Here is a 27,125-nt window from a genome sequence, read left to right as displayed (position 1 = left end):
AAAATTGTTCATGTACCCAACCTCTGGAACTGCTGATGCAATGAAGAGCAAACATTTAAAGTGAGAATAATCAGACGTTAAGAATACCTTGGCTGGGTCAGAACAAGAAGCCATCTAGTTCTGCATCACATGTCCTGCCTCTGAAGCTCACAAGCAGGCCATGGAGGGAGTAGTTTCCCCCAATAATAATAATAATAATAATAATAATAATAATAATTTCTACCCCGCCCATCTGGCTGGGTTGCCTCAGACACTCTGGGCGGCTTCCAACAGAAGGTTAAAAATGCATTAAAACTTGTTGTGCTTCCCGGTTTCTGATACTTAATAGGACTGTTTCTGAACCTGGAAATCTGTACAGCTGTATGCAATGTAGTGCTAAGTTACAGCCACTTAGTGGTGTATTTCCCACTTGGCCATCTGCTATGCAACAAGTTTCTGCTAGTGCAACTGTTGCATTCGATGCATCATTAAAACTCATCCATCCACAAAGAACACTGGATAACATCCCATCATGACTAACAGCCATTGGCATCCTATTCCGCAAATTTGTCTAACCTCCTTTTCAGAGCCATCCAAGCTACTGGCCATCACTGAATTCTGTGGCAGCGAGTTCTGTACACTGCCCGACGTGTGAAGTTCTTCCTTTCGTCTGTCTTGAAATCCCCCATCTATCAGTTTCATTTGATTACCTTTGCATTGAGGTATAAAACCTCCTCTGCCCATTTTCTCAACATCCTGCACAAATTTTATAGACCTCTTACCATGTTCCTTCTCCCTAATTTTTTTTTTTATTAACAAAAATTTTTATTTATAAAGAACTACAATTCAACACCAAAGTTATTGAGAATTATGCAAGCACAAATTAAGTAACTGGCTTCATTCTTCACTCTTCAGACATTGAAGAGTAGAATTGGGAGTGATACCATTAAATCACTGCATATTTTCTTCTATAGGTTTAAAGATTAAACTATTAAGCAAAACAGACTCAATAGCCATTTCTAGTTAGAAACACTCTGTAGAAGAGGAATATTGTCTCCTTTTAACATGATTCGACTCAGCTGTTTCCTTGATTTTGTCTTGGAGTGAAACTCCTCAGCATCATCCAGAACCAAGTTCATATATTCATCAAATCCAATAATACAGCCTTCTGTCCTCATGTTCACCTGTTCATACAGCCACACCTGAATTCTGGACCTATTCTGTAGGTATCTGAAAATGAGGTTGATGGGCTGCACTATCACTTTCTGCACCTTCTGGCGTTGGCCATGACCACCAGCTGGGCTGCGAATGACTCCCAACAGGATGAGCCCTACTTAGGCGGAACGGGGCAGCCAACGGTCACCTCCTCTCCCTCCTCGCCTTATCCCTCACACCTCCTTTCTCCCTAAATGAAAACTCCCCAACCGTTAATAGTCTTTCCTGTTATAGGTGCAACACAAAGACACGCTCTACGGTGCTTACGAGGTGCTGGCAAAGTAAACTGCGACACAGACATTGTATGGCGTTTTATTGCTCAATGGGTCATTATACAAAATAAGCAGCCAGAGCGGCCATCTTGTCTTTGGGTTTCTTCGGATTCGGCCTCCCTCCAGGCCTCCTGCCTTTTCCTCTTCCCCGGCCCTGCCGTTTCCCCTGCCCTCCGCGATGCATGGGGTGCTTCATGGCCGCATGCTTCAGTTCAACCAGGTCTTGGAAGACGGGGTCACAGAACACGCAGCCAGAGTGCTGCGTCTCATTGCCGGGGAGGGGGGACTTGGCTTTATTGAAATCCACGTCCACCAGCGCGGCATCACACGACTCGCAGGTCTCGGCCGACACCCGTACCTTGTGGGCGTTTTCAAAGAAGTGCACGACCACGTTGCATTTGTTGCAGGCCATCTTCCACTTGGGCCCAGAGGTTGGGTCAAGCACCAGGACCCCGTTCTCACACTCCACGCACTGCCCGATTCCAAGCATGTTCAGGGAGTGCTGGCATGTTGGGTGGGTGCACTCATTACAGCCCATTCCTGGAGGAAAAGGAGCAACAAAGACCATGAGGGACCTTTGCAGCTCACATCCTGGCCCCTTCAGTATGAGAGAGGGGAAATAACTGCATCCAGAGTTCTGCAAAACAACCTATTTCCCAATAATTTGTGTAACCTAACCTTTCAAAAGGGGACGCGGGTGGCACTGTGGGTTAAACCACAGAGCCTAGGACTTGCCAATCAGAAGGTCGGTGGTTCGAATCCCTGCGACGGAGTGAGCTCCCGTTGCTCCTGCCAACCTAGCAGTGAGGTCCCTGCTCCTGCCAACCTAGCAATTCGAAAGCACGTCAAAGTGCAAGTAGATAAATAGGTACCGCTCCGGCGGGAAGGTAAACGGCGTTTCCGTGCACTGCACTGGTTCGCCAGAAGCAGCTTAGTCATGCTGGCCACATGACCCGGAAGCTGTCTGCGGACAAACGCCGGCTCCCTTGGCCAATAAAGCGAGATGAGCGCCGCAACCCCAGAGTCGGTCACGACTGCACCTAATGGTCAGGGGTCCCTTTATCTTTACCTCTAACCTTTCAAATTCCAAATTATGCGAGTTAGGCAGCTCTGAAAGCTTACACATGCTTTGCATCTTTATTCTCATTCTACAAGTTGGATCTCTCTCTCTTTCTATTTCTTTCTCTCTAATAAAAATGTAAGGATGTCATCATGCAGCTCCAATAGTAGGGTTTGTAGTGCAACATCGTAATCCTGGATTTTGGGGTCGAGGAGCAAAAGTGAAGGCAGGTTGCACAACTGCAGTGGCCATGGCATGGGAAGGAGAAGGGAAGCCACTGAGAGGCCAAAAGTGGTGGTTTAAAATAATGGGAGAAGTTTAAGTAAAGTACTATGGAATATTTGAGGGATCTGCGTTCTCCATCTCTCACATGAGGCAGCTGATAATGGAAGAGGGAGTAGTGAGAGTATAGCAAGAAGGGAGAGATGCTAAAAGGAAAAGAAGTGGATGTTTTAAACAGTCTCAGAAGTTTGAGGAAAGTGTGGGTAGAGTAACACCGAGAGGAAGATATGACAGTTTTAAACAACAGCAGAAGTTTTAGAAAAGTAGGGATGGAGTGTCTCTGAGAGGAAGGGTGGTGAGAGATGTTGTCCAGAGTGAGTGTGTGGACTGGATTCTGAACTCTGGATAGATGTGCGTGGAGGGCACTATTTGGCCCCCTAGTCCAAGGTTCCCAACCCCTGCATTAGAGCATATATTCTGTGGTTTGTGATGCACTTATGACCATATAAATTCCTAAAAGCCCTGTGTATGAGATGAAGATCAACCATGGCTGGATTTAGGATTCTTCTACAGGGAGGAAAGAGTGTTTTCTTCTGCCCAGCAAGTAGAAAACAGATCAGGCTTTATGGACAGCAGAGTCCATCTAAGCTTTCGTTTACTAACTGTGGAAAATCTTTTTAAAACCCCTACAGATTTCACTCATGAGAATTGTCCTAAGCGGTTAATTCCTATAAGTGAAAATGTACTCTCAGAAGCATATATACATATAGATTTGGTTGTAAGTTGCTTTGGGATGCCCTGGGCAAGATAAAGCAACTAACTAAATAACTAACTAAATATACTGTATTTTTCGCCCTATAGGACGCACTTTTCCCCCTCCAAAAATGAAGGGGAAATGTGTGTACGTCCTATGGGGCGAATGCAGGCTTTTGCTGAAGCCTGGAGAGCGAGAGGGGTCGGTGCGCACCGACCCCTCTCGCTCTCCAGGGTTCAGGAAGCTATCTGCAAGCCGTGGGAGAGCTGCGTGAAGTCGCGCAACTTTCCCACGGCTTGCGGACAGCAGCCTGTTCTGGGGGCTGGGGTCGGGGGAAGCTCGGGCTTCCCCCGCCCCAGCCCCGCGCCGGGGGGGGGAAATATATTTTTTTTCTTTATTTCCCCCCAAAAAACTAGGTGCGCCCTATGGGCCGGTGCGCCCTATGGGGCGAAAAATACGGTAATAATAATAATAAAAGTCAGAAATCTAATAGCAGTAGTAGTAATAGTAATAATAATAATAATAATAATAATAATAATAATAATAATAATAATACAAGTCAGAAATCTATATGCCCTTGACTGACTTGCAAGTAAACATATGTATACACAATTCTGATATAATTTTAAGCATAGGGGTGACTTGCGGCCACATTCCCTTTAGTGAAATTCTGGCCATCAGTAGTGATCCTAAGACTCAAAATATGGTTTTTCAAATATTTTCTCCAGAGCTGTCAGAATGACACCTGCAGCAGTTTTCTTCTTAAAACATTGTGAGAGACTATTATTTAAAAATGTGTCACAAAAAGGACCAAGCAGGTTATCTTTCACTGTAGAAAATCTAACCTTTTTTCATGTCTCTGAAAGGGGGATGGTTGTAACAGTAAGGACACAGCGGGTAGCTCTTCCCTCTTGACCCAGAGGACCACAGCACCAGTTCAAAGTCATCCAGTGGGCATCGCAACTCTTTGTAGAGTTTGATGACCCCATTCTGAGGAAGGCTGTAGGTCTCGTCGCAGTGAGAGCAGTGCAGACGGCTCGGCTTCGCCTACAAAGAATTAAGGAAAACACATTAAGAAAGATGATGGCTTTCCCTCTCATCATCTTACTCAAAAGACCTCTTCATTTGGCAAGGGGTAAAGCCTAAATCGAATGTCACTGACCTTGCAGGTCTCACCTGCTGCCCACAAAATCCTGTTATTGAGTTATTTTGTCTTGAGACTGCTTTTGAAAAGTATCTGGGCAGTTCAGCTGTTCCAGAATGAAGTGGGTAGAGTGTTGAAAGAAGCCAGCTTTTGGACCATATGGCACCATCATTACAGTACTTTCACTGGATACTGGCCCATTTTCAGGTACAATTCAAAGTGTCGGTTATCATTTTAAGAGACTCAAAACAGTGTAAGACTCAGAAACCTAAAGGCTGAAAGTTTTAACTTTCTGGATAAGTTAACTTAGTCTTAACAGTGCTCAGCTTATAAAGAAGAAGAGTTAAGGTAAAGATATATATTTATTTTTCATTCCACTTATGAAATGTAAGAGGTAAAACAGCACTCTTACAACCTTTATAAAAGCAGAATACCCAAATGAGTGCTTTTTAATAAGTATACTGCCAGATGCATTTCTTCCTTCAGTGGCCTGATATTTGTACCATGGTACCTCGAGTTACAAACTTAATTTGTTCCGTAGGTCTGTTCTTAACCTGAAACCGTTCTTAACCTGAGGTACCACTTTAGCTAATGGGGCCTCTTGCTGCTGCGCCGTCGTCAAGGTGCAATTTCTGTTCTCATCCTGAGGTAAAGTTCTCAATCCGTGGTACTACCCGAGGTTAGCAGAGTCTGTAACCTGAAGTGTTTGTAACCTGAGTTCTTTGTAACCCAAGGTACCACTGTATTTAAAAAGAAAATGAAACATGCAGAGTTTGTGGTCAGTACTTCAGAGAACTGTGGAACAATTCTTAAATTCTACATTACCTGAATATACTTCATAAAACGATGGCATTTTCCACAGCGGGAAAGGGGCTTGCCTGTGGCAGCAAGCGGTGAGAAGGACACTTCCATCAATTCATCCATGCCTGCCGCAAAAAAAACAAGTCACAGAAATGTCAACTGCATGCTTTTTTTGCTTCCTGATTTCAACATGCAAGGCTAGATACGATTCGAGAGTGGAAAAACCCTTACCGGCAATTGAATCAACAAAGTAGTGAAACTTCCTTTTGAAGATATCCAGGGTGTGCTCTAGGACCTGGTGATAATTTGCTTTACCTTGGGCGATAAGGTTGAGTTGTTTCTCTACAGCACTGCGGATTGTGGGGAGAACGAGCTCTGCATCTGAGAGGAAAACCAGAGGTAGAACAAATATTCAAGCTGGGTGTACAGAGAGGTCAGTCTGCCAGGATCTTCCCTGCTATGAGCCCAATTCAAATAATCTGTGCAAAAGCATACTGTTCCCCGGGGGCAAATCTCGTTTATTGTGCAGGAGATGTCGGTGGACTGCACCTAACGTCTAAAAGCATTTGCTAACATTTGTATCCATGTTCAGACATGTTTCTATCTGATGGACTATATCCTCCAGCAATGTTATTATGTAGAGAGGTTTTTTAAACGGCATTTTAAAAATAAACTTCTCCTTTGGCTAGACTCTTGTTCCTGTGCAGGGGCAGACCTTGGTGATATGGTACCCTGTGCGAGGCTAAAATTTGACACCCTCTCCAGCCTTCCCAAAGCCAGGGAAAAAGTGCCGGGCTTTGCGAAGGAGGCATGAGGGTCCTATAATAATAGTAGTAGCAGTAGTACTAGTAGTTGTTGTTGTTGTTGTTGTTATTATTATTATTATTATTATTATTATTATTATTTATTACTTACACCCTGCCCATCTGGCCGGGCCTCCCCAGTCACTCTGGGAGGCTCCCAACAGAATATTAAAAACACGATAAAATAGCAAACATCAAAAACTTCCCTAAACAGGGCTGCCTTCAGATGTCTTCTAAAAGTCAGATAGTTGTTTATTTCCTTGACATCTGATGGAAGGGCGTTCCACAGAGCGGGCACCACCACTGAGAAGGCTTTCTGCCTGGTTCCCTGTAACTTGGCTTCTCACAGCGAGGGAACCGCCAGAAGGACCTCAGAGCTGGACCTCAGTGTCTGAGTTGAACGATGGGGGTGGAGACACTCCTTCAGGTATACTGGGCCGAGGCCATTTAGGGCTTTAAAGGTCAGCACCAACACTTTGAATTGTGCTCGGAAACGTACTGGGAGTCAATGTATGTCTTTCAGGACCGGTGTTATATGGTCTCGGCAGCCACTCCCAGTCACCAGTCTAGCTGCCATATTCCGGATCCTAGAACCCTCATGCCTTTTTCTCAAAGGTGGACAAGAGTTTTGCAGATTTTGAGAAGGTGCCCTCCTTGACTGAGTGCCCATGTGTGGAAGAACTGGTGGCACTGCCCTAAAACTGTCTCAGCTCTATGGAAGCTAGGATCTCCAATTGTGAAAAATTGTACAGAAAAGCAGTCACAAACCAACCTATTTTATAGTAGCCGTGCACGAGAACAATGCCCAGGTTTGTAGGCTTCAGTCTGCGGCCGCTCTCTACCGTCACATAGTTGCGCTGGCAGATGTTGTTGATATGTACTGGAATGCTGGCATCCGTTCCTGATAGCAGTGATGATAATAATACCACTTTTAGCATTTGTAGTGCACTTTAAAAGAGTTCAAAGTAGCTCATGAGAATTATCAAGCTGTAACCCTGTAAGGTTAATATTCAATAATATTACAGTGGTACCTCAGGTTAAGTACTTAATTCATTCCGGAGTTCCGTTCTTAACCTGAAACTGTTCTTAACCTGAAGCACTTTAGCTAATGGGGCTTCCTGCTGCTGCCACGCCGCTGGAGCAAGATTTCTGTTCTCATCCTGAAGCAAAGTTCTTAACCTGAAGCACTATTTCTGGGTTAGCGGAGTCTGTAACCTGAAGCGTATGTAACCTGAAACGTATGTAACCCGAGGTACCACTGTATTATCTCCCATATTGCAAGGAGACAGAGAGAGAGCGGTTTGCCTAAGACCACCAAGTGAGTTCATAGCAGAGGCAACATTCAAACCGGGGACTTGATCTGTAGTTCACAGTGCATTCCTATAGAAAGGAAGTTCCACTGAACTTCCAAGTAAAGTGTGCAAAGGATTGCAGCCTCAGTCTCTTCATCCACTTTTTATCTATTGTTCTATTCTCTCAGACTTTCCAAGTTCCAAAATGGAAAGCTTCATGTTCATCCCTTCTTTGTGTATACACCCCAGTTCTCTAAATATTTGCTCTCCTTTGGCTCACGAGTTCAAGTCTCCTGCTCCTTAAAATAAAAAAGTCCAGACACAAAGCTGTGGCCAAAATAAGAGGAAAAGCTTTTACGAAACAGTAACACAAACTTGACAATCTAAGAAATGAAGTGGTCGCAAACACAATGTTGGGGATTTTGAGTTCAGAGTTCTCGTTCCTGAAAACCAAATTAGTTTAAACATACAGTGGTACCTCGGGTTACATACGCTTCAGGTTACATACGCTTCAGGTTACAGACTCCGCTAACCCAGAAATAGTACCTCGGGTTAAGAACTTTGCTTCAGGATGAGAACAGAAATCGTGCTCCGGCGGCGCGGCAGCAGCAGGAAGCCCCATTAGCTAAAGTGGTGCTTCAGGTTAAGAACAGTTTCAGGTTAAGTACGGACCTCCAGAATGAATAAACGAGGTACCACTGTACTGCATTCTATATCCCTCGTTAAAAGTACCAAGTTTAATTCCTCCTGGAGTCATCTCCCACAAGATAATGCCCCACAGCTTCATGGTAAGTTTGCTTTTTAATGGCTGCCATGAAGTTCATTTCAGTGGATCTGAAAACTTGGGGTGACTAGCACCCTAAGTCTGCCACTTTGAACCACCATTTTGCACCGACTCCAGCTGATGAACCTCAGGATTTTAGCAAAAAGGAAAAAAGAAAAAAAGTATATTATGTGAGCATGATATTAATATTCCAACACAGACATCTCCCACCCTTTCCAACACACAGCAACATTGCCACCACCAACGGCATTTTGCCAATATTTGAAGAAACGCCAGTTCATTATTAGATGAAAGAAAGTGATCTGTTCCGTTTCCTACCAATGCCATGTTTTTCCATCAGAGTAATGAGCTCTGCTTCAGTCAGATAGTCAGGAGGATTAGTTTGTTTCTCCAGCAGCTTAACTTCACTGATAGGGAAGACTGTGCCTCTCTCACAGATGGGGAGACTCTCTTCTGGCGGAATGCTCTGCCACGGCATAATCTCAGTGAAACCTGCAGCAAAGTTAAAATTCTGATTAATCAGGATTGCTGCTTTCCAAAAATTCCACATCTCAACCGGCCTCTGGCTAGAGGTTAACTGGTTGGTTCCCATCCAGCTCTGACATCAGACAGGCCCCCAGTTAAGTACGTTTTGAAATCCCAGTGAGATGTATTTGATAATACAGTCGTACCTTGGTTTTCTAACAGCTTAGTTCCCAAACGTTTTGGCTCCCAAACATTGCAAACCCGGAAGTGACTGTTACGGTTTGCAAACTATTTTTGGAAGCCGAACATCCGGCGGCGCTTCCATGGCTTCTGATTGGCTGCAGGAGCTTCCTGCAGCCAATCATATGCTGCGATTTGGTTTTTGAATGTTTTGGAAGTCAAATGGACTTCCAGAACGGATTCCGTTTGACTTCCAATATATGACTGTAACCCCAATTTTGGGTAAGTACTAAATGTTATCTTCTAATACAAGGGGACAAGTATACAAAGATGGTACCCGGTGTCTGTAAAGACTCCAGTGGTGTTTGCTGATGTTGTTTTTTGTAAAAAAATCTTGTATACCAAAGATACCAAAAGTCTCACTGGCTTCATTTTCCAGAGGCACAGAAACTCAATCAATCAGTCATTTATTGTATTGGACTCAAAGCCATTACAAATCCAGTTACAAAACCAGCAAATCCAATATAACCTATTTAAAAAGATCCAGAAATAAGAAACCATTTACAATAAATAAAACTAATGAGTCCGCTGCACAATCTACAGTGTTGTCTTTTATGTGACTAGCACAAAGACTTTTAGTGGCTTTTGCAAATAAGACTGCTTTATATGTGACAAGCGGGTCGCAGTCAGATAATAGCCAACATATTTTCACTTCAGGGTTCTGTCCCTGTAGCGGTGCCAAAATCTGTTCCAAAAAATCTCTTTCTGGGGTTTTGATAGAGCTGACAATGGAGTATGTAATGGGGAAGATCTTCTACTTCACCTACCCCACAAACACAGAATCTTAAATTGCCTTGGAATTTTCCTGTATCTTCCATCTAAGATTGCTTGGGAGCTGTAAAAGCAATTCTCAGGGAGGCAAAGGTAAGTGTCTCCAAATATTGGGTTCTGGTGCGGTTAGATTTCAGCAAATGGTACCAATGGGAGAATTTTGAGATATAGATTGAAGATAAGTCTTGCTCGTTAGCTCAGAAACTCTACCCAACAATAACCCATGCGGCAGAAATACTAAGTGATATATAAATTTACACACAGAGGTGATATCATAACTTATAAAGGTAAAACCAGTGGTTCTCAACAACCCTATAGGGCAGCTAGTGTGAGATTTGGTCTTACATACTTTCTGTACCACTTTGTGTGAGCAATAAACACAAATGAACAGAAGGGTTAAAAATATGACTGAATTGAGAAATATATGGAGAATGAGACATGCACATTTCTTTGCTCCTTCCTTACCTGGTGAAATAACAGTCTTTCCTATACAGGTAAAACGTTCAGGACCAATGCTGCAAGCTATGGTGGTTTGGAGGTATTTGCAATCAGCACTGACAGTGGCAATGAAATGCCTTGTAATGTATTCATATAATCTCCATCCATCACCACCTAGAAATACAGATATTTTTCACTCCAGTTTGCATGCTACTTTAGAAGAACAGGAGGAAAGGCAAATTCTAAGGGGGGAAGATGCTAACTTATTCATGTACATTTCTTTAAATCCTTATGCCTCCATATCCATTATGATTCTGCGCCAAAATAAGTTTAACAGCACAATCCCAACCATGTCTACTCAGAAGTAAGTCCTAAAGAATTCAGTGGGGCATACTCCTAAGTCACTGGGGTTAAGATTCCCACTTAATTTCCCCCTTTCACTAAGGAAGGTTCACTTTCAATACCAATCTTTCATTTTTATGGCTTCTCAGTTAAAATGTAAGAAACACAGGGTTGTCTTATATTGAGTCAGGCTAATGGTTCATGTACCCAGTGGTGTCAACGCTGACTGACAGAAGGGTTTTAAAGAGTCTTTCTCAGCCAAATCAGGACACGGCAGGGATTGAACTTGGAATATTCTGCATGCAAAATAGGTTGCTTTAGCAGGAAGGAATACAAGTGAGACGAACGCTGACTGCTTTAAGTTCTAGAAAAAGGAGAAGATAAAGTCCCCACCAGAGAAGAATGGCAGATCAAGTTGATGGGATTATGCTGAAATGGCCAAAATGACCAGGAGAATCCGAAATCAGGAAGACCAACATTTTAATAAGGAATGGGGGAAATTTATAACTTATCTTAAAAACCATTACAAACAGTTAAAATTGTTAGTAGGATTGGAATATCACCTGTAGTCTAATGGTGAATTTTGGACACAATGGAGAGGTAAAAGATTTGGATTATCATAAAAGATGCAAGAGGAAATGATTAACGATAGGACCCACAAAGGGGAGGAGGGAAGTCAAAGAGATTCCTTGGAATCTTATTTTTTATGTTGTAAATTGGATAATGTGACTGTAAAATTTTAATTTGGAAAACCAAATAAATACATTTTTTTAAAAGTTCTAGAATAGTGCTTTACCACTTTAAAGGGTACTATCTTAACTCTGGGGACGCGGGTGGTGCTGTGGTCTAAACCACAGAGCCTAGGGCTTGCCGGTCAGAAGGTTGGCGGTTCGAATCCCAGCGACAGGGTGAGCTCCCGTTGCTTGGTCCCAGCTCCTGCCAACCTAGCAGTTCGAAAGCACGCCAGTGCAAGTAGATAGATAGGTACCCTTTCAGCGGGAAGGTAAATGGCATTTCTGTGTGCTGCTCTGGTTCGCCAGAAGCGGCTTAGTCATGCTGGCGACATGACCTGGAAGCTGTCTGCGGACAAACGCCGGCTCCCAGGGCCTATAGAGCAAGATGAGCGTGCAACCCCAGAGTCGTCTGTGACTGGACCTTATGGTCAGGGGTACCTTTACCTTTACCTTAACTCTCAATGTGTAGCCCAAATAATTGAGACTAACAACTGGCGTCATTCATGCTCATAAACATACTAAAAAAAAGTATTTGAGAGAAAATTTAAGCCTTATGAAGTTATCATAACTGCTAAGAAAAATACTTTCAAGTCAACTTTACTGCATTACGAGGCCATGCCCTCCCCTCCCCCCGGGTAAATAACTGCCTGCAGGCCCAGTAATTTCCATGAGGCTTAAAAAATGGTAACCAGCCTTTAGGTGTTTAGACTTCTGAATAATCAGTCACCTAGTTCTGCTTCCGTGGCAGTTCTCATCGGTGTTATTGGGGGGTGGTCACCAGCATCATGACCTTTCCTTGGTTTGTTAATACCTTCTGACAGTAATGCTTTTACCTAGGGGGGAAACCAAAAGAAAGCATATGTACGTTATGAATGCAGATTTTACTTCATGACCACAATCGGTCTAAGGTTCGGTGATCTTCCACTGATTTCGGTGGGAAACATTTAAGCATGTGCTTTAAAAAGCTCACTGAAAGCAATGGTACTTTAGGAGAGCTCAACTGTGGCCGGATCATGCCCTTTATATTTCTCACGGTTTGCGTAGCAGTTTGCAAAAGGTGCCGTTTTCTTCACAATGCTCTTTCAAATAAATAGCAGACCTATAAAAGATCTATTAAAAGACGCCTGCTCCTTGGGAGAAAGGTGATGGCAAACCTAGACAGCATCTTAAAAAAGTAGAGACATCACCTTGCCAACAAAGGTCCGTATAGTTAAAGCCATGGTTTTCCCGGTAGTGATGTATGGAAGTGAGAGCTGGACCATAAAGAAGGCTGATCGCCGAAGAATTGATGCTTTTGAATTATGGTGCTGGAGGAGACTCTTGAGAGTCCCATGGACTGCAAGAAGATCAAACCTCTCCATTCTTAAGGAAATCAGCCCTGAGTGCTCACTGGAAGGACAGATCCTGAAGCTGAGGCTCCAATACTTTGGCCACCTCTTAAGAAGAAAAGACTCCCTGCAAAAGACCCTGATGTTGGGAAAGATGGAGGGCACAAGGAGAAGGGGACGAGATGGTTGGACAGTGTTCTCAAAGCTACAAACATGAGTCTGACCAAACTGCGGGAGGCAGTGGAAGACAGGAGTGCCTGGCGTGCTCTGGTCCATGGGGTCACGAAGAGTCGGACATGACTAAACGACTAAACAACAACAACAACATAAAAGAAATAAAAACTTACTGTTTCAGCCCAGTAAGGATTATTAGCCTGCTGCCTCAAAGAGCCCTTCAGATCAAAGTTCTCTGGATAGTGGGTAGTTTCTGTTCGAGGATAACTGATATAGCCTTGTGTATAAAGCCGTTCAGCTATTTGCATGGCATGCTGTGGTCCCATTCCTAGAAACAAAATATTTACATATTTTTTTTAAATTAAAAAGTCAATGACCTTATTTAATAACCAAATGTTTAGAGTCACAAGATTTTTTCCAGATTTAATCTTTTCCACAATTCGGAATGTAGAGAGCAGCCCCATACCAGATAAGATTACTTGTCCAGTTGGCCAAGTGCTGCCTGTTCCAACCAGAACTCACTCTTCAAAGTCTCCATTTAGCATCAGGCATCAGGTGCTGTGAGAGATTGAACCCGGGATTTTCTGCAGACAAAGCACTGCAGCAATGGCCCAAGTCTCTGAGCTGTGAGCTAAACAAGATGGATACCACTGGGCCACATACTTACCCAATGCAGAGCTGGCAACTCTTAACATCTCTACAGTATTCAGAGCCAGAGGTCTCTGCTTAGCCTTCTCCTTCTTACTCACAGACTCGATCTACAACACAGAAATAAGTCCCTTGGTGAGATATGAGGGGGAAGCAGAAGGGAAAGCCAACCAATAACACGGTCCTATACATGCCTACTTGAAAGTAAGTCCCATTAGGTGCAATTGGGCTTACTTTCAGGCACATTGGTAAAGAATTGTGAGTTAAATTTCTCTCTCACCAATTAATATGGAGATGAGGAAGCTAGCAACATGTTTCTATTATACAGTTGTACCTTGGAAGTCAAACAGAATCCATTCCGGAAGTCCACTCGACTTCCAAAGCGCGGCTTCTGATTGGTTGCAGGAAGCTCCTGCAGCCAATCGGAAGCCGCGGAAGCCCTGTCAGACGTTCAGCTTCTGAAAGAACATTTGAAAACCGGAACACTCACTTCTGGTCTTTGATCATTTGGGAGCCAAAACGTTTGACTCCCAAGACGTTCGGGAGCCAAGGTACAATACAGTGGTACCTCGGGTTACATATGCTTCAGGTTACATACGCTTCAGATTAAAGACTCCGCTAACCCAGAAATATTACCTCGGGTTAAGAACTTTGCTTCAGGATGAGAACAGAAATTGTGTTCCGGCGGCGTGGCAGCAGCAGTTTCAGGTTAAGAACAGACCTCCAGAACGAATTAAGTACTTAACCCGAGGTACCACTGTACTTTTAGTTCCAACACTTTAGGTACCATACAGTAACTGAAAACAGTTTGCCAGGAGTTGCCAAAGTGGTGCCTGCGGATGCTAGTGTGCATGTTAAAGGTCTTGGTAAATGTCCCCATCAAAATCCACAATGCACAGAAGACTGTTTGCTCTTCCTGAGCAATTCCTCTCCTACATTTAACACACCCTCTTAAACATGCCCACATTTCATTGGATGCCAGGATAAGACACCCTCCTTCTTTTCTATTCTGTGAGCGAGATCTCTGGCCTCCAGAGGTTGGAGACCCTGATACACCATGAGAGAAGATGAAAGGAATCAGTTGAACTTTTAACATTGAAACAACAGGAGTTCTGAAACCAGAATTCAGCCCGTGTACAATGTTCTCAGGATGCGGGTGGCGCTGTGGGTTAAACCACAGAGCCTAGGACTTGCTGATCAGAAGGTCGGCGGTTCGAATCCCCGCGACGGGGTGAGCTCCCATTGCTTGGTCCCTGCTCCTGCCAACCTAGCAGTTCGAAAGCACGTCAAAGTGCAAGTAGATAAATAAGTACCGCTCCGGCGGGAAGGTAATCGGCGTTTCCGTGTGCTGCTCTGGTTCGCCAGAAGCGGCTTAGTCATGCTGGCCACATGACCCGGAAGCTGCACGCTGGCTCCCTCGGCCACTAAAGCGAGATGAACGCCGCAACCCCAGAGTTGGCCACGACTGCACCTAATGGTCAGGGGTCCCTTTACCTTTACTTTACAACGTTCTCATAGCCTTACCTTCGCTTCTTTCGCAACCTTTGTTATGTTTAGGAACATCTGAGCAATTTCCCTGTCAAACACCCTCACTCTGTCCCACTCGAGTGTCAGACAGCAGTCTTTTTCATGGCTAACCTGGCAGGAAGAAAATAAACAGAAAAGCTAAAGTATTTTCCATTCTTCTCCAGCAGTAACCTGTTCTGTAACTGACATAACGGAAAAGCCAAAATGAACCACTGAGGTGGCTTATTCTAAGATGCTGCCCTTAGCAGCATGCTGTGACATGCCAAACTCCCAAGACTAACAGCAGACAAAACCAGTTTGTGAAGGCACACTACCAAGACAAAGATCCAGTTTTCAATTTAATTCATTCACTAGAGTTGTACACTGCTTTCCTGCCAAGGCGCCCTACAATTTGTTTGTGATTCATGATACAGCCCCTTTGAAACCAATGAATTTGGTCCTTCATTTCTTCTTCTTTTTCTAATAATAATAATAATAATAATAATAATAATAATAATAATAATAATAAATGTATTCCCCAGTCACTCTGGGCTGCTCCCAAAAGAATATCAAAAACACAATACAGCAATGAACATTAAAAACTTCCCTAAACAGGGCTGCCTTCAGATATCTTCTAAAAGTCAGGTGGTTGTTTATTTCCTTGACATCTGATGGGAGGGCATTCCACTGGGTGGGCGCCACTACTGAGAAAGCCCTCTGCCTGGTTCCCTGTAACTTGGCTTCTCGCAGTGAGGGAACCGCCAGAAGGCCCTTGGTGCTGGACCTCAGTGTCCGGGTAGAACGATGGGGGTGGAGACGCTCCTTCAGGTATACAGGTCCGAGACTGTCCTGTATTTAAGTCACAAACCCATTTGCAACTATCTCAGTTACACAGAGATTTGCTTGTTATACTTCAAAATTCAAATTTTCTGCAAAGAGGGAAGAACTGAGGAGACATAAGAAACTGAACTGCTGCTGCAACTGAGGTAAGGAGTTGAAACTGTTTGTTTAGTTTCCATCCCAGCCTCCAGCATCACTGCTTCAAGGCCTAAGTCAAAAAGTCTGTTAAAAGAGTCCCAGTCTATGGGTAGGTACTCTGTACTGTCTCAGTATTCCTGTGCTTTTCCACTTCTATGGTGGCTGCACTGTAACACCCTTTACTTCAGGTGTGCAGAACCAGATGTAGCCTGACTACAACTCCCATCAGCCACAGCAAGCGTGGCCAGTGGTCAGGGATGATGGGGGTTGTTGTTCAGCAACCTCCGGATGGCCAAAGGTTCCTTACAGCTACTTTAGTTGATCTTATATCTAACCTGAAGCATATTCCGTGAATGATGGTTCACTTTAAAGGCTTGCATCGAATCATGGATTTGTGCTAGTGGAGTTCTTCTGTAGGGTGGAACACCTGGCTGTCTCCAGTTCCTCAAGGTTCGGTGAACCTCTGGGTCAGAAATGGCATAGAAGGCTGCAATTGGTAAAAATGGGTGGCCCTGCCTTGTGATAATAGAAGCTACCACTGGATACAACTCGATCCTGTGATTTTTTAACACAATTCTGAAATCTGGGCTAAGCTTTTCTTTTTTGCAATTAATATTAATAGCGTGGACAGAAGCAAATTCATATTCAGTTATTACCACAATTAGTTTCAGGGAGACAGGATTCTCTATATCACTAACCTTGGCTTGCAACACCCAGTAATTTTCAGGTTTGAAAGACTGGATTTTATCATGTCGCTCCACACAAAACCCCAGAGTTGGTGTTTGACAGGGTCCGAAGGAGATTAGTGAGCTGTCTAAATTGCCGTATTTACCCTGGAAGTATTTTGTCTGAAACCTATAAGAAAGATAAATAAATTAAGTTAAGCTATTAGTTTTCAATGCTGATAATGAAACCTATTTAACGCCAATGATCTACATATATCTAACATTTCAGGAAATATTGTTAGATCATGACCATCTAAAATGTGTTTCAGTGATCTTGCACGTAAATGTCACATGCAAAATTTACTGGATGTGATTCTTACATTTTATAATTTTAAAATGTGTTGTTTTAAAACTGCTGCTTCTTTTTTTAGTGGCCATCATCTGTACAATGAATGACCCAGTTCACACATAAATGCTAAGCCAAACCATGGGTTAGCATGAACATATGAGTTCCCAGGGGAAAGAATGGTTGCTGCATTCCTCCCCCAGTCCAGCTACACTACTAAGGACTAAGCTATGGTTTGGTTTAGCATGCTCTCCAAACCCGAGTTTGTGGTATGCCTTACTCCAAACTATGAGCCTTAGTTCAGACAACATGCTGAACCAAACCAGGGCTTAGCCCCAGGTAGGGTGATGGCGACAGGACTGGGGGAGGACCACGCAGCTGTGACCCCTCCTCCAGGAACCCACACATTCACATCTCTGCCTTAAGTCATGGTTTGGCTTAGTGTTAAGTGCAAACTGAGTCAATAAATGGTATTGTGTGATTCTTTTTGAGTAACTTAGTGTGAAATAATCTTCCATGTACATCAGGCATGAGGAAACTGGGACGCTCTGGATGCTGTGTGGATACCTTGTAAATGCACAGCCAATTCTCAGATCCAGCTCCTGGCGGGCATCTACTGACAAAGCCTCATTGTGGTTAGGCTCCCCTAAGTTGTTCATGGCATTGCAAATGTCTGTGTCCGTAATAGAACTGAACTTGGCTCTGTACACAGTCCTTTCACTGCCACGAGGTTTATTCATCACAGGAACGGTAGCATCCAGGACCTACGAGATGAAACCAGAGAATGCTTCTTAATTAAAGTAAAAGTGCTGTAAATTAGACACATCCACTCTCAAGTGCCTATGAAGACAATAGGTACACCTCAGGAACATTGCACCATGGAACAAGCACCACGGAAACAAATGGGAGTTGTTCAAGATCATGACTGTGAATGTTTTATTGATTTCAATGAAGCTTGCACGATAGAAGTTCCTGAGAGAGGTGCATCCAGAAATTTCACAGAAAACCAATCCACTTGTGGCTCCATTCTTCAAAATGCTGCTGTAGCATGAGAAAGGTCTTTGGGAAAAGAGGGAGGCCAGGTCGTAACAAGAAATGTGAGTATCTTAGTCCCCCATTTCTACACTTTCAAGTCTAGAGGGAAGTCTGGCAGAATTCACACCACCACCCTGTCACATTTACCCGTTTCAACATGGGCTTTAGCAGATTTCTGGACTGGAAAAATACTTTGCCCATTTATTTCTCTATGAGCTAATGCAGTATATTATCTAAGAAACCCAGCTACAAATCAGGAAATCCCTGGATCCAATTTCATCTGCAGTGAATTCACTCAAGTAACTTTTGCCAACATAGTCTTAGCCTCCCCATCTGCAGTAGGGAGATAATAATACTGATTTAAGGAGTACAATGGACCAATTTGTATGCCATGATAAACCATGGTTTACTGTAAATGTGGAGACATTGGTGCATACCATCATCAGTAAAATATCAAAATGAATATTGTTTATATGAATTTACAACAGACAGGTTACCTGCCAGTTGTCTGGATTAGAAGACCTGAATTTTTCTACAAACTATAAAAGAAACAGTTTAAAGCCATAGATACCAACTAAAATGTTGCAGTTAAATAATGAATATAAATTGGGCACAGGAATCCTACCTCAAAGCAGATGTTTTCACCTTCCTTGTCACAGTCCAACCACAGAACAATACAGTCACAACCTCTCCCTTCCACCTAAAATACACATGGTCCAGTTAGTGTAAAGAAGGCAGGTGTGTCGCAGGGTGTCATACAACAGGATAAATAAATGTGCATGGTTCAAAGACAAATGTAATGCTTGCTTTTTTAAAACAAAAACAAAATCCTCAGAACAGCAAATACCTGTAAGAATTTCACCATGTTCAGTTTAGGATTTGCTTCTTTCTTTTCTGTAGGGGCCTTACTGAAAAGTTCAGCTGGGTCCACTTTATCCCAGTTGTTGTACTTTCCTGAGAAAGGGAACAGAATGAAATAACAGGTCTCATTATCTTCAAAGCCTTTTTGTGGCTATCTACCTTAGATAGACCATAAAGAAGGCTGATCGCCGAAAAATTGATGCTATTGAATTATGGTGCTGGAAGAGACTTTTGAGAGTCCCATGGACTGCAAGAAGATCAAACCTCTCCATTCTTAAGGAAATCAGCCCTGAGTGCTCACTGGAAGGACAGATCCTGAAGCTGAAACTCCAATACTTTGGCCACCTCATGAGAAGAGAAGACTCCCTGGAAAAGACCCTGATGTTGGGAAAGAGGAGAAGGGGACGACAGAGGACGAGATGGTTGGACAGTGTTCTCGAAGCTACCAGCATGAATTTGACAAAACTGCGGGAGGCAGTGGAAGACAGGAGTGCCTGGCGTGCTCTGGTCCATGGGGTCATGAAGAGTCGGACATGACTAAACGACTAAACAACAACAACAACCTTAAAGCAGGAGTAGGCAATTTCCAGAATTTTCTGCAAGAGATCGGTTTGGACCTCTGGCGTGCACAACTTTATCCCTCCCTGGCATCTCCCTGGACAGGGAGAAGGTTAAGAGGAAAAATATGGGAATGGTTCCACACACCAACGTCACGTGGCCCCCAACTGCTTATCCCCAATGGAAAGTGGCCCTCAAAAGAATAAATGGTCTTAGAGGATGATGCTTATGTAGTTCAGAGGTACGTGTATTTTTTATCTGTCAAGTACAAAAGATCACTCTGGCAAGCAGTTATATTCTCTGAAGCAGGAATATAAAAGTTGATAGCTAAGGTAACACTGTCTACTTTTGCCTTCCAATCTAAGGGTTGATTCTCACACAATGCCCCAGTGGAAACATCAAGGCAAAACCACGGTCTGATTGTTGGGGTTGTGCCTCCATCTCGCCCACTCCTTCCTTCCCTTGCGTATCCTCAATTCCCTCTACCACACCCTGGTTAACACTAACTATAGTGTGTCGTGACATCTGAACTGGGCAAACAGTGGTTACTGCCATCCTTATTTGCCTCCAAACAAGGTTTTTTCTTTTTTTTAAAAAAAGAAAGAACCTTGTTCATACTGTGTTTTCTAATTCTGGTCTGGAGGCAAACTATGATTGATGCTGCTTTAGTAATTAATTGATCCTTGAGAAATTGCTGGAAGTTTTTAGCAAGCTGAGCTTCTGATCTGGATGCGCACCCTAAATGCCAGCAGGATGCTGGCTTTTTCAGAAAGGGCCAGGGTTCAGCTTCCTAAACATTTCAGTCAGCTCTGCAGAAATTCCTGCCCACTTTTTTTGGCCTCAAATAACAGCAGCACCAAATAAAAGTGTGAAGTAGTCAACAGGCAATGCTATACCTATAAAATCCAGTGTCATCACATGGCCGCAGACAGATGTCATCTTGAAACGGGCACTTTGTCCTATGAATGATCCAGTGTATTCATGCACTGAACATGCCCCATTCAGCCCTTTGCGAGAGGACATATTTCCTACAAGAAGAAGACAAGCTAATGGTAACAGTAGATATTAAGAATGTCTCGTGTTACATTTTTTTTGAGAGATTAATCTTGTATATAAAGGAAGGCAAGCATCATTTAGGAAAAATAAATTACTTTTAGCAAAAATAAATTACAGTTGCATTTGGACCACTTAATCACTATAGGAGGGAGGACATATTTGGATGTAGTAAGTTAGACGGTTATCCAGTATTTCATTTTCCATTTTAATAGGGTGATCCATGGGTGGCAACCCAAATCCAAGTATTCCTGGAGAAAGCTGATCTCCAGGATCAATTCCTGTCACACTTCAGAACAGAAACTGCTTTGGAGGCCCTGGTGGATTATCTAGGCCAGGATATCCCAAACTTGGGTCTCCAGCTGTATTTGGACTACAATTCCCATCATCCCTGACCACTGGGCCCGACTAGTTAGGGATGATGGGAGTTGTAGTCCAAAAGCAGCTGGAGACCCAAGTTTGGGAAACCTTCAATAGGAATGGGAGAACAACACTACAAGTTTTCTTATTTCCTTAGGTTGGTAATGGAGAATGTGAGGCTCTCCAGATGGTGTAGGACTCCAATTCCCATCAGAATGGCCAGTGCTTAGGGATGATGGGAGTTGTAGTCCAGCAACATTTGCCCAGGCCCTGATCCAATACAATAACCTTCCATTTTACAAGCATTTGACGTGCAATTTCAATCATACACAGCTGAAGGTGAGCTGGTTGAAAGAGTGCAGGTCAAGTCCCAAGCAAGGCAGAGAGCTATACACAATTTTTGGGTATGTGCATAACCCTCGGAACTGAACTCCCAAATAAAATGAGGCATACTGTAACTGTATCTTGTTTCTAAGCAGGAAGCTCACAAGCAGGATATAAAGTCTACAGCCCTACTTCACTTCCCTCCTTTCTGATTTTCAGAGGAATACCACTTTTGAACCTGCTTTAGCTATTATGTATTCAGTGGGGTTTTACTTCCAAGTTGTGTGAATGGGATTCCAGACCAAACTGATTTAAATGCTACTACAAAAATACTGTCAAAACAACATGCAAGTGTTTTAAAGAAAAAGGATGTAGATCCCTCCTAACCTCTTGAAAGGATTTTGGCTATGGATTGAGCCAGAGAAGGCTTCTCTGCTACCATAAGAACCGTCTTCATCTTCTGCCGGTAGTGAAAAGGGTAATCAAATCTCAAGAAAATTCTGTCTTGTCAACCTAAAGAGAGAAAACAAATCCTATTTACCACTTATTTGGACTGGTGACCTGGAGATTCAGTATTTCCCCTCTCATTTTTTTTGTTTCACAAGTACACTGAAGCAACTATATATCACCCAGTATTCACATCTTCACAAATCCCAGTGTGTAGTACAGTGATTTTTTTAAAAGGTCTCTTCCAGCTAAATTATGAGAGTAACAGTGCAACCTCTATACATGTCTACCAAGAAGCAAGCCCCATGGAATTTAAATATGTATAGTACATTGCACATAAATGTAAAAAAGGTCAATTTCATTTTATGTAGCGCTTACTTGATGGGAATTCTATGGAGCTGCCATACTCAAAAATAAGTAACACTAATCTCTTTGAAAAAAGGAAAATAGCAAAGATTATTGGTTGAGCAAACATTTTGCTAACTCTCCAGTTTGAATAATATTTGGGAATGATGATACTGGCTTTTTAAATGCCTCTAAAAACATGCATATTAAAGCTGAGTTCAGTCTACTGCAACTTAGTTCAGAGTTAGTTGTTCTATAAATTTATGAAGACTGGATATGTGAGAAAACCAGCAAAATAGACAGGAGAAGACTTCATTTTGCAACTGTGAAATGATTTCAGGAATTGTCAAAATTCAGCAACAGACTATGCAATCCACTCTCAAAGTGGTTACATGCCCAGCCAAAACTACTGAGACCCCAAGAACCATTCATAGTCTGATGATGCAAAGATTGGTGTACAGTATAGACATCACATTTCTCCTCAAGCTCATGTTTCAGGCATGTTTTAACAGCTCTGTAGACTCTGTTAGGAGCATTTTATGTATGCACATTGAAAAACATCGTTATCTGTCCGAGAATATATTCAGGGGGCAAGTAAGAATTCAAACTAACACCCATATTTGTTCTAATTTCTAAGCCTCCCTATCTCCAAAGGTCCAAATTAGGTAATCCTATTTTTAAAATAATATCTGTAGAACTCACACACAATCTGCTTTTAATAATTCCAGTCATCTATTGATTTCCGCGGGAGGGTGGCTCTCCAATGCTTGCGCACAGGACTGCAGCCTTAATGTTTAAATGTCAGTTCCAATATACCTTGCCTTTAAATAAATAAATAAATAAATAAAAATAATAATAAAAAATTGCTTACAATAAGTCAAAATGCATCGTTGACCAAAAAATAAAATAAAATCCAATATATTAACCTGGTTATTTTGCCTCCCTGTATAAGACATTTCATATTTTATTTTGCAATGCTACGCAAGCAGGCAGCAAACGCCCCCAGAAATCCCGCCGTGCTTCCTTCCAAGCGAACTCGTAAACGAGGCCTTCGCATGGACAGTCGCGCTTGCGTGTGTACTCAAGTTTCAGATACACACGATACGCTCCTCCCCTGCACCGAGGAAGTAAGTCGCTGCACCGCCTTGCCTGCAAGGCCTCTCCTCTCTCTTAAAGTTGTTACCAGGATTGAAAAAGGCGTCGTTTCCAAATAAAAGAAATCAGCAGCTTCCACGGCGACGCCAAACGAATTTGGTGTTTTGCTTGGGGATTTCTTAATAATAATAATAATAATAATAATAATAATAATAATCATAATCATGTCGTTTTCCCTGCCTCGCCCCCTCCCTCAGCTCACGCTAAAAGGCGGCCCAGCATAGAAGCGGATTGCGAGGCAGGGGGTGGGGAAGGAGAAGCGCCCCCCGGCACCCCCTTCAAAATGTCCCCCACCCCACATCTCTCCGCTCCTTCTCCCCACACAGGCGAGGCGGGCGGCCCTACTCACCCGGCGGGGCGGCCTCAGAAGGCGGCGGCGGCGGCCATTGCCGAGGCTTCCACTGCCGGGTCACCCTCGGGCCCTCCCCTTCCCAGGCGTGGATGGAGAGGCGGAGATGCTCCTGGTACCCTGCATCCCTCCAGGCGTCTCCGTTGCCATAGAAACGCCCCCCCCCTCCTCCAACTTCCCTCTTCCCTTCTCCTTTCTCTGCCCCGCCGCTCGGCTCGAGGTGTCTCTCGGTGAGTGTTGTTGGTTTTTAAGCGCACAACACACACACACCCCGGTGTGGGGGCTGACTTGACTCGTTTCTTTCCGAACCACGACACGGGTTTCGTTTCGTTTCTTCCCTTTTACAAAAATGTGATGTGCCCCACAAATAGTAAAAAGGTAACCCGGGAGAACCAAGGAAAAAGTCACGGCCCAGCTTGAAAGCGTACCAAAGTCAAAATGCTATAAACTCGGCTCTCTGAGCAGCTGGGTAGGCTTGCCTAAGCAAGAAAGTTTTTAGCATTGTTGTTAATAATTATTGTTTTATATATATTCATTCCTTCGTGCCCTGTCCCCTCGCCACAGGACTCAGGGAAAATTATGTATTTTTAAATTTTCATAATAATAAAAATGCATCCTTATAACTGCTATTGTTATCATTAAGGCATTGTTGCATTTGTTTGTTTATTATTTCTAATCATAGTAATTAATGCATTATTTCTTGTTTCTTTTACTCATTTTTAGATTTTGTAATGATAAGATTAATAATCGGTTTTATTAATAATAATGTACAGTGGTACCTCAGGTTACATACCTTCAGGTTAAAGACTCCGCTAACCCAGAAATAGTACCTCGGGTTAAGAACTTTGCTTCAGGATGAGAACAGAAATCGTGCTCCAGTGGCGCGGCAGCAGCAAGAGGCCCCATTAGCTAAAGTGGTACTTCAGGTTAAGAACAGGCGTATTATCCTGATTTGCAGGTACACATGGTATGACAAAGGGACTTCAAACAGTGAGACAAGAGGGAAATGAAATGCAGTCAGTGAAAAGTACCTAATTAATAGTGGTAATTCACAAAACAATTGTTAACAACACAGGCATCCTGGCACTGGTAAGCCAAATGATGTTAAAAATGTTGGGTGCCTCAGATTCCTGAACCCATAAAATTCACCTCCTTCTGTGCTCTCAAGAAAGAGTGTGAAATTAGGAAGGGTGGTGCATCAGAATAGAATATTGTTCCTTGAAACACTAACAAACTATTGCAAGCAAATCATCTCATTGCCACAAAGGAGCACGAAGCAAGTGAAACAATTCCGTTCCGTTCCATTAGAGGGCAGTAGTACAATATTGCAAATGTATTTACAGAAACTGCCAACCATTTGTTTTGCAGACTTTCGGCATTAAGAGGCAATGCCAAAGAGAGAAGTAGGCTTTAAAACCCAAGTTTTAATCCAAAAGCCTTTCTAGCAATTTTCAAGTGTAGATCAGAACGGCAAAGAGAGTTGCACGGAAGCCAACCCTTCCCCTGGCCTTAATCCTAAATTATTTGACTTACAAGCAAACAACTTCAACAAATAAACACATACAGTCTGGAAGTAGAAAGTAAGCAAGCTGGTCCTATTTATTTTCTGTTTAGAAATAAATACATAAAAACTAGTGTATTGGCACAAAGGGTGGCTGTCTTGGTTGTTGTGAGCAATCGGCTCTCAGCTCTCAAAGAGCTTGTTAGTTCCTTTGAGGCCAAGATAACTGGGATCCTCAGGTTCCTAGACTATTTGCAAGGGGCTAAGGCATGGGTGGAAAAACCTTTGCAGTCCAGGGGCCACATTCTTTTCTGGGCAGCCTAATGGGGGCCTCATGCAAATGGTGGGTGGCCAAAGTGGATGGAGCAATTAAAATAAATTTTAGCTTTGCAAAGCAGAGGTGGTAAGAGGTGTGGCCTGGGGGAGTCCCAAGGGCCAGGCAGAGAGGCCTGGGGGGCCACATTTGGCCCTCAGGCCTGAGGTTCCCCACCCCTGAATTGAGGGCTGCATGTATACAAGGAAGATCTTTTATGGTTGCACTTCTGAATCCTGGTGAAATGTGAATTCACTGAGTTGAGTTAATGCATTGAACACGTTAGGCCATCTCACCCACTCTACACAACAAGGTCAAAAAGCATGAGAGATGCAGCACGCCTTAGAGGCTAACAGCTCGATCCTGGGCCTGTTTACTTGGAAGTAAGTCTAGCTCTTGTTCATGAGAGGACAGAATCCCAGGAATGACAGAGACTCAAAGCCCTGGGGCCAATCTGTGCTCCCAGAGCGGCATGCTGAGAATGTGCCGGGCTTTGTGCACATCCAATGCGGCCCACATTCTCCGCATGCCAATTAGGTCAAGTGAATTGGCCTTAACTGGTTTATGGTCTTAACTGGTTTATGGGTGTTACGAGCTTTGGTCACCTGTGCAGGAGAGAGAGGGAGAGGGAGGGAGGGAGAGAGAGATGGCTGCAAAGGAGACCATCTCTGCACATGCCCCCACCGGCTGAAATTTCACCTCAAACTTCCTTGGGCAAATGGTGGCACACTCACCGGCTGTAAGAAGGCAGGCAGGTGAAGGCCGTCTGCAGGCAGACTGAGGTTTGCGGGGCAGTGCCCCATTGGCTCTAGATGAACAGCCCCCACTGCTGCTTCCTGTGTGTGTCACACACACATAGATACCTGTTGCCCAAACTGCATGTTACACACAAAGGGACATGTAAACCTTGATGGATGCTTCTTAGAGGAAAAAGCCATTTCAGGAGGGACCCTGCACACCCTCCAACATTTCTCCAATGGAAATGGGGACATCCTAATCAACAACAACAACAACTTTATTACAGTATTTGTACCCCACCCATCTGGCTGGGTTAACCGCTCCAGCCACGCTGGGCAGCTTCCAACATATATAAAAGCATAAACATAAAGGTAAAGGGACCCCTGACAGTTAAGTCCAGTCACAAACAACTCGGGTTGCGGCGCTCATCTCGCTTTACAGGCCGAGGGAGCCGGCGTTTGTCCGTTTCTGCAGACAGTTTTTCCAGCTCATGTGGGCTGCGTGACTAAACCGCTTCTGGTGAAACCAGAGCAGTGCATGGAAATGCCATTTACCTTCCTGCCAGAGCGGTACCTATTTATCTATTTTGAAATTGCAAACTGATGCAGAAATGCCCCTGCTCACCGTGAGACTGGAAAACTGAGGGAAACCCAAAACTGATGAATTCATCCATCCCTGCTCATTAATAGTAGACCCTCCAAGTGTCTGTATTTTCCAGGGGCGTCCCTGATTTAGAGAAGCCACCCCAATTTCTAATTTGATCCTGGAATGTCCCACTTTTCCTTAGGATGTCCCTATTTTCATATGTTGGAGGGTATAGAGTTATCCGACCCCTGAACCGTCTGAAGGCAATTCTGTAAAGAGAAGGTTTTTTTTTAAAAAATAATAATAATGTTTTATTTTGTTTTTATATATATTGGAAGTTGCCCAGAGTGGCTGGCGCAACCCAGTCAGATGTGTGGGGGTATAAATAGTAAAATTATCGTTATGGAATGGGATGTCTCTGCTTTCATCGGAGAAATGTTGGAAGGCATGTAACAGTATGATACCCTTTCCCTTCTTGCTGCTAGGAACCAAAGTTTTATGATTCTCTACACACCGACTTTGGAGTAAGCCCCATCAAAC

At 43.5% G+C, this 27,125-nt stretch overlaps 2 protein-coding genes across 4 annotated transcripts; both read right to left on the bottom strand.

Moving 5' to 3' along the window:
* Nucleotides 1-920: 920 nt before the first annotated feature.
* Nucleotides 921-1,495, bottom strand: LOC310750919 (small nuclear ribonucleoprotein E-like; the record flags this gene model as incomplete). Its single annotated transcript, XM_083589317.1, has 2 exons — nt 921-1,309; nt 1,405-1,495. The coding sequence occupies 2 exons, from the start codon at nt 1,493-1,495 to the stop codon at nt 999-1,001; spliced, it is 402 nt and encodes a 133-aa protein (XP_083445443.1). The 3' UTR covers nt 921-998.
* TOP3B (DNA topoisomerase III beta) lies at nt 1,491-21,659 on the bottom strand. Of its 3 annotated transcripts, none has more exons than XR_014542381.1 (17): nt 21,540-21,659; nt 20,312-20,443; nt 18,844-18,950; nt 18,622-18,696; nt 17,529-17,725; nt 16,649-16,805; nt 14,991-15,104; nt 13,486-13,576; nt 12,992-13,146; nt 12,044-12,149; nt 10,268-10,414; nt 8,645-8,818; nt 7,023-7,151; nt 5,679-5,828; nt 5,472-5,572; nt 3,961-4,549; nt 1,491-3,589 (listed from the first exon to the last, which is right to left on the bottom strand). XR_014542381.1 is itself a non-coding variant. In XM_083589961.1 (17 exons), the coding sequence occupies exons 1-17, from the start codon at nt 21,607-21,609 to the stop codon at nt 1,525-1,527; spliced, it is 2,631 nt and encodes an 876-aa protein (XP_083446087.1). In that variant the 5' UTR covers nt 21,610-21,659; the 3' UTR covers nt 1,491-1,524. The 3 variants fall into 3 exon arrangements, 2 of the variants coding, with proteins under 2 accessions (XP_083446087.1, XP_083446088.1); XM_083589961.1 differs by having other exon boundaries at nt 1,491-2,006; nt 4,348-4,549; nt 16,607-16,805; XM_083589962.1 differs by having other exon boundaries at nt 1,491-2,006; nt 4,348-4,549.
* Between the last annotated feature and the right edge of the window lie 5,466 nt (nt 21,660-27,125).

The sequence above is a fragment of the Podarcis filfolensis genome, assembly GCF_964270895.1.
Source record: "Podarcis filfolensis genome assembly, chromosome: 16".
NCBI lineage: Eukaryota > Metazoa > Chordata > Lepidosauria > Squamata > Lacertidae > Podarcis > Podarcis filfolensis.
This window is presented reverse-complemented; position numbering and strand designations above follow the sequence as displayed.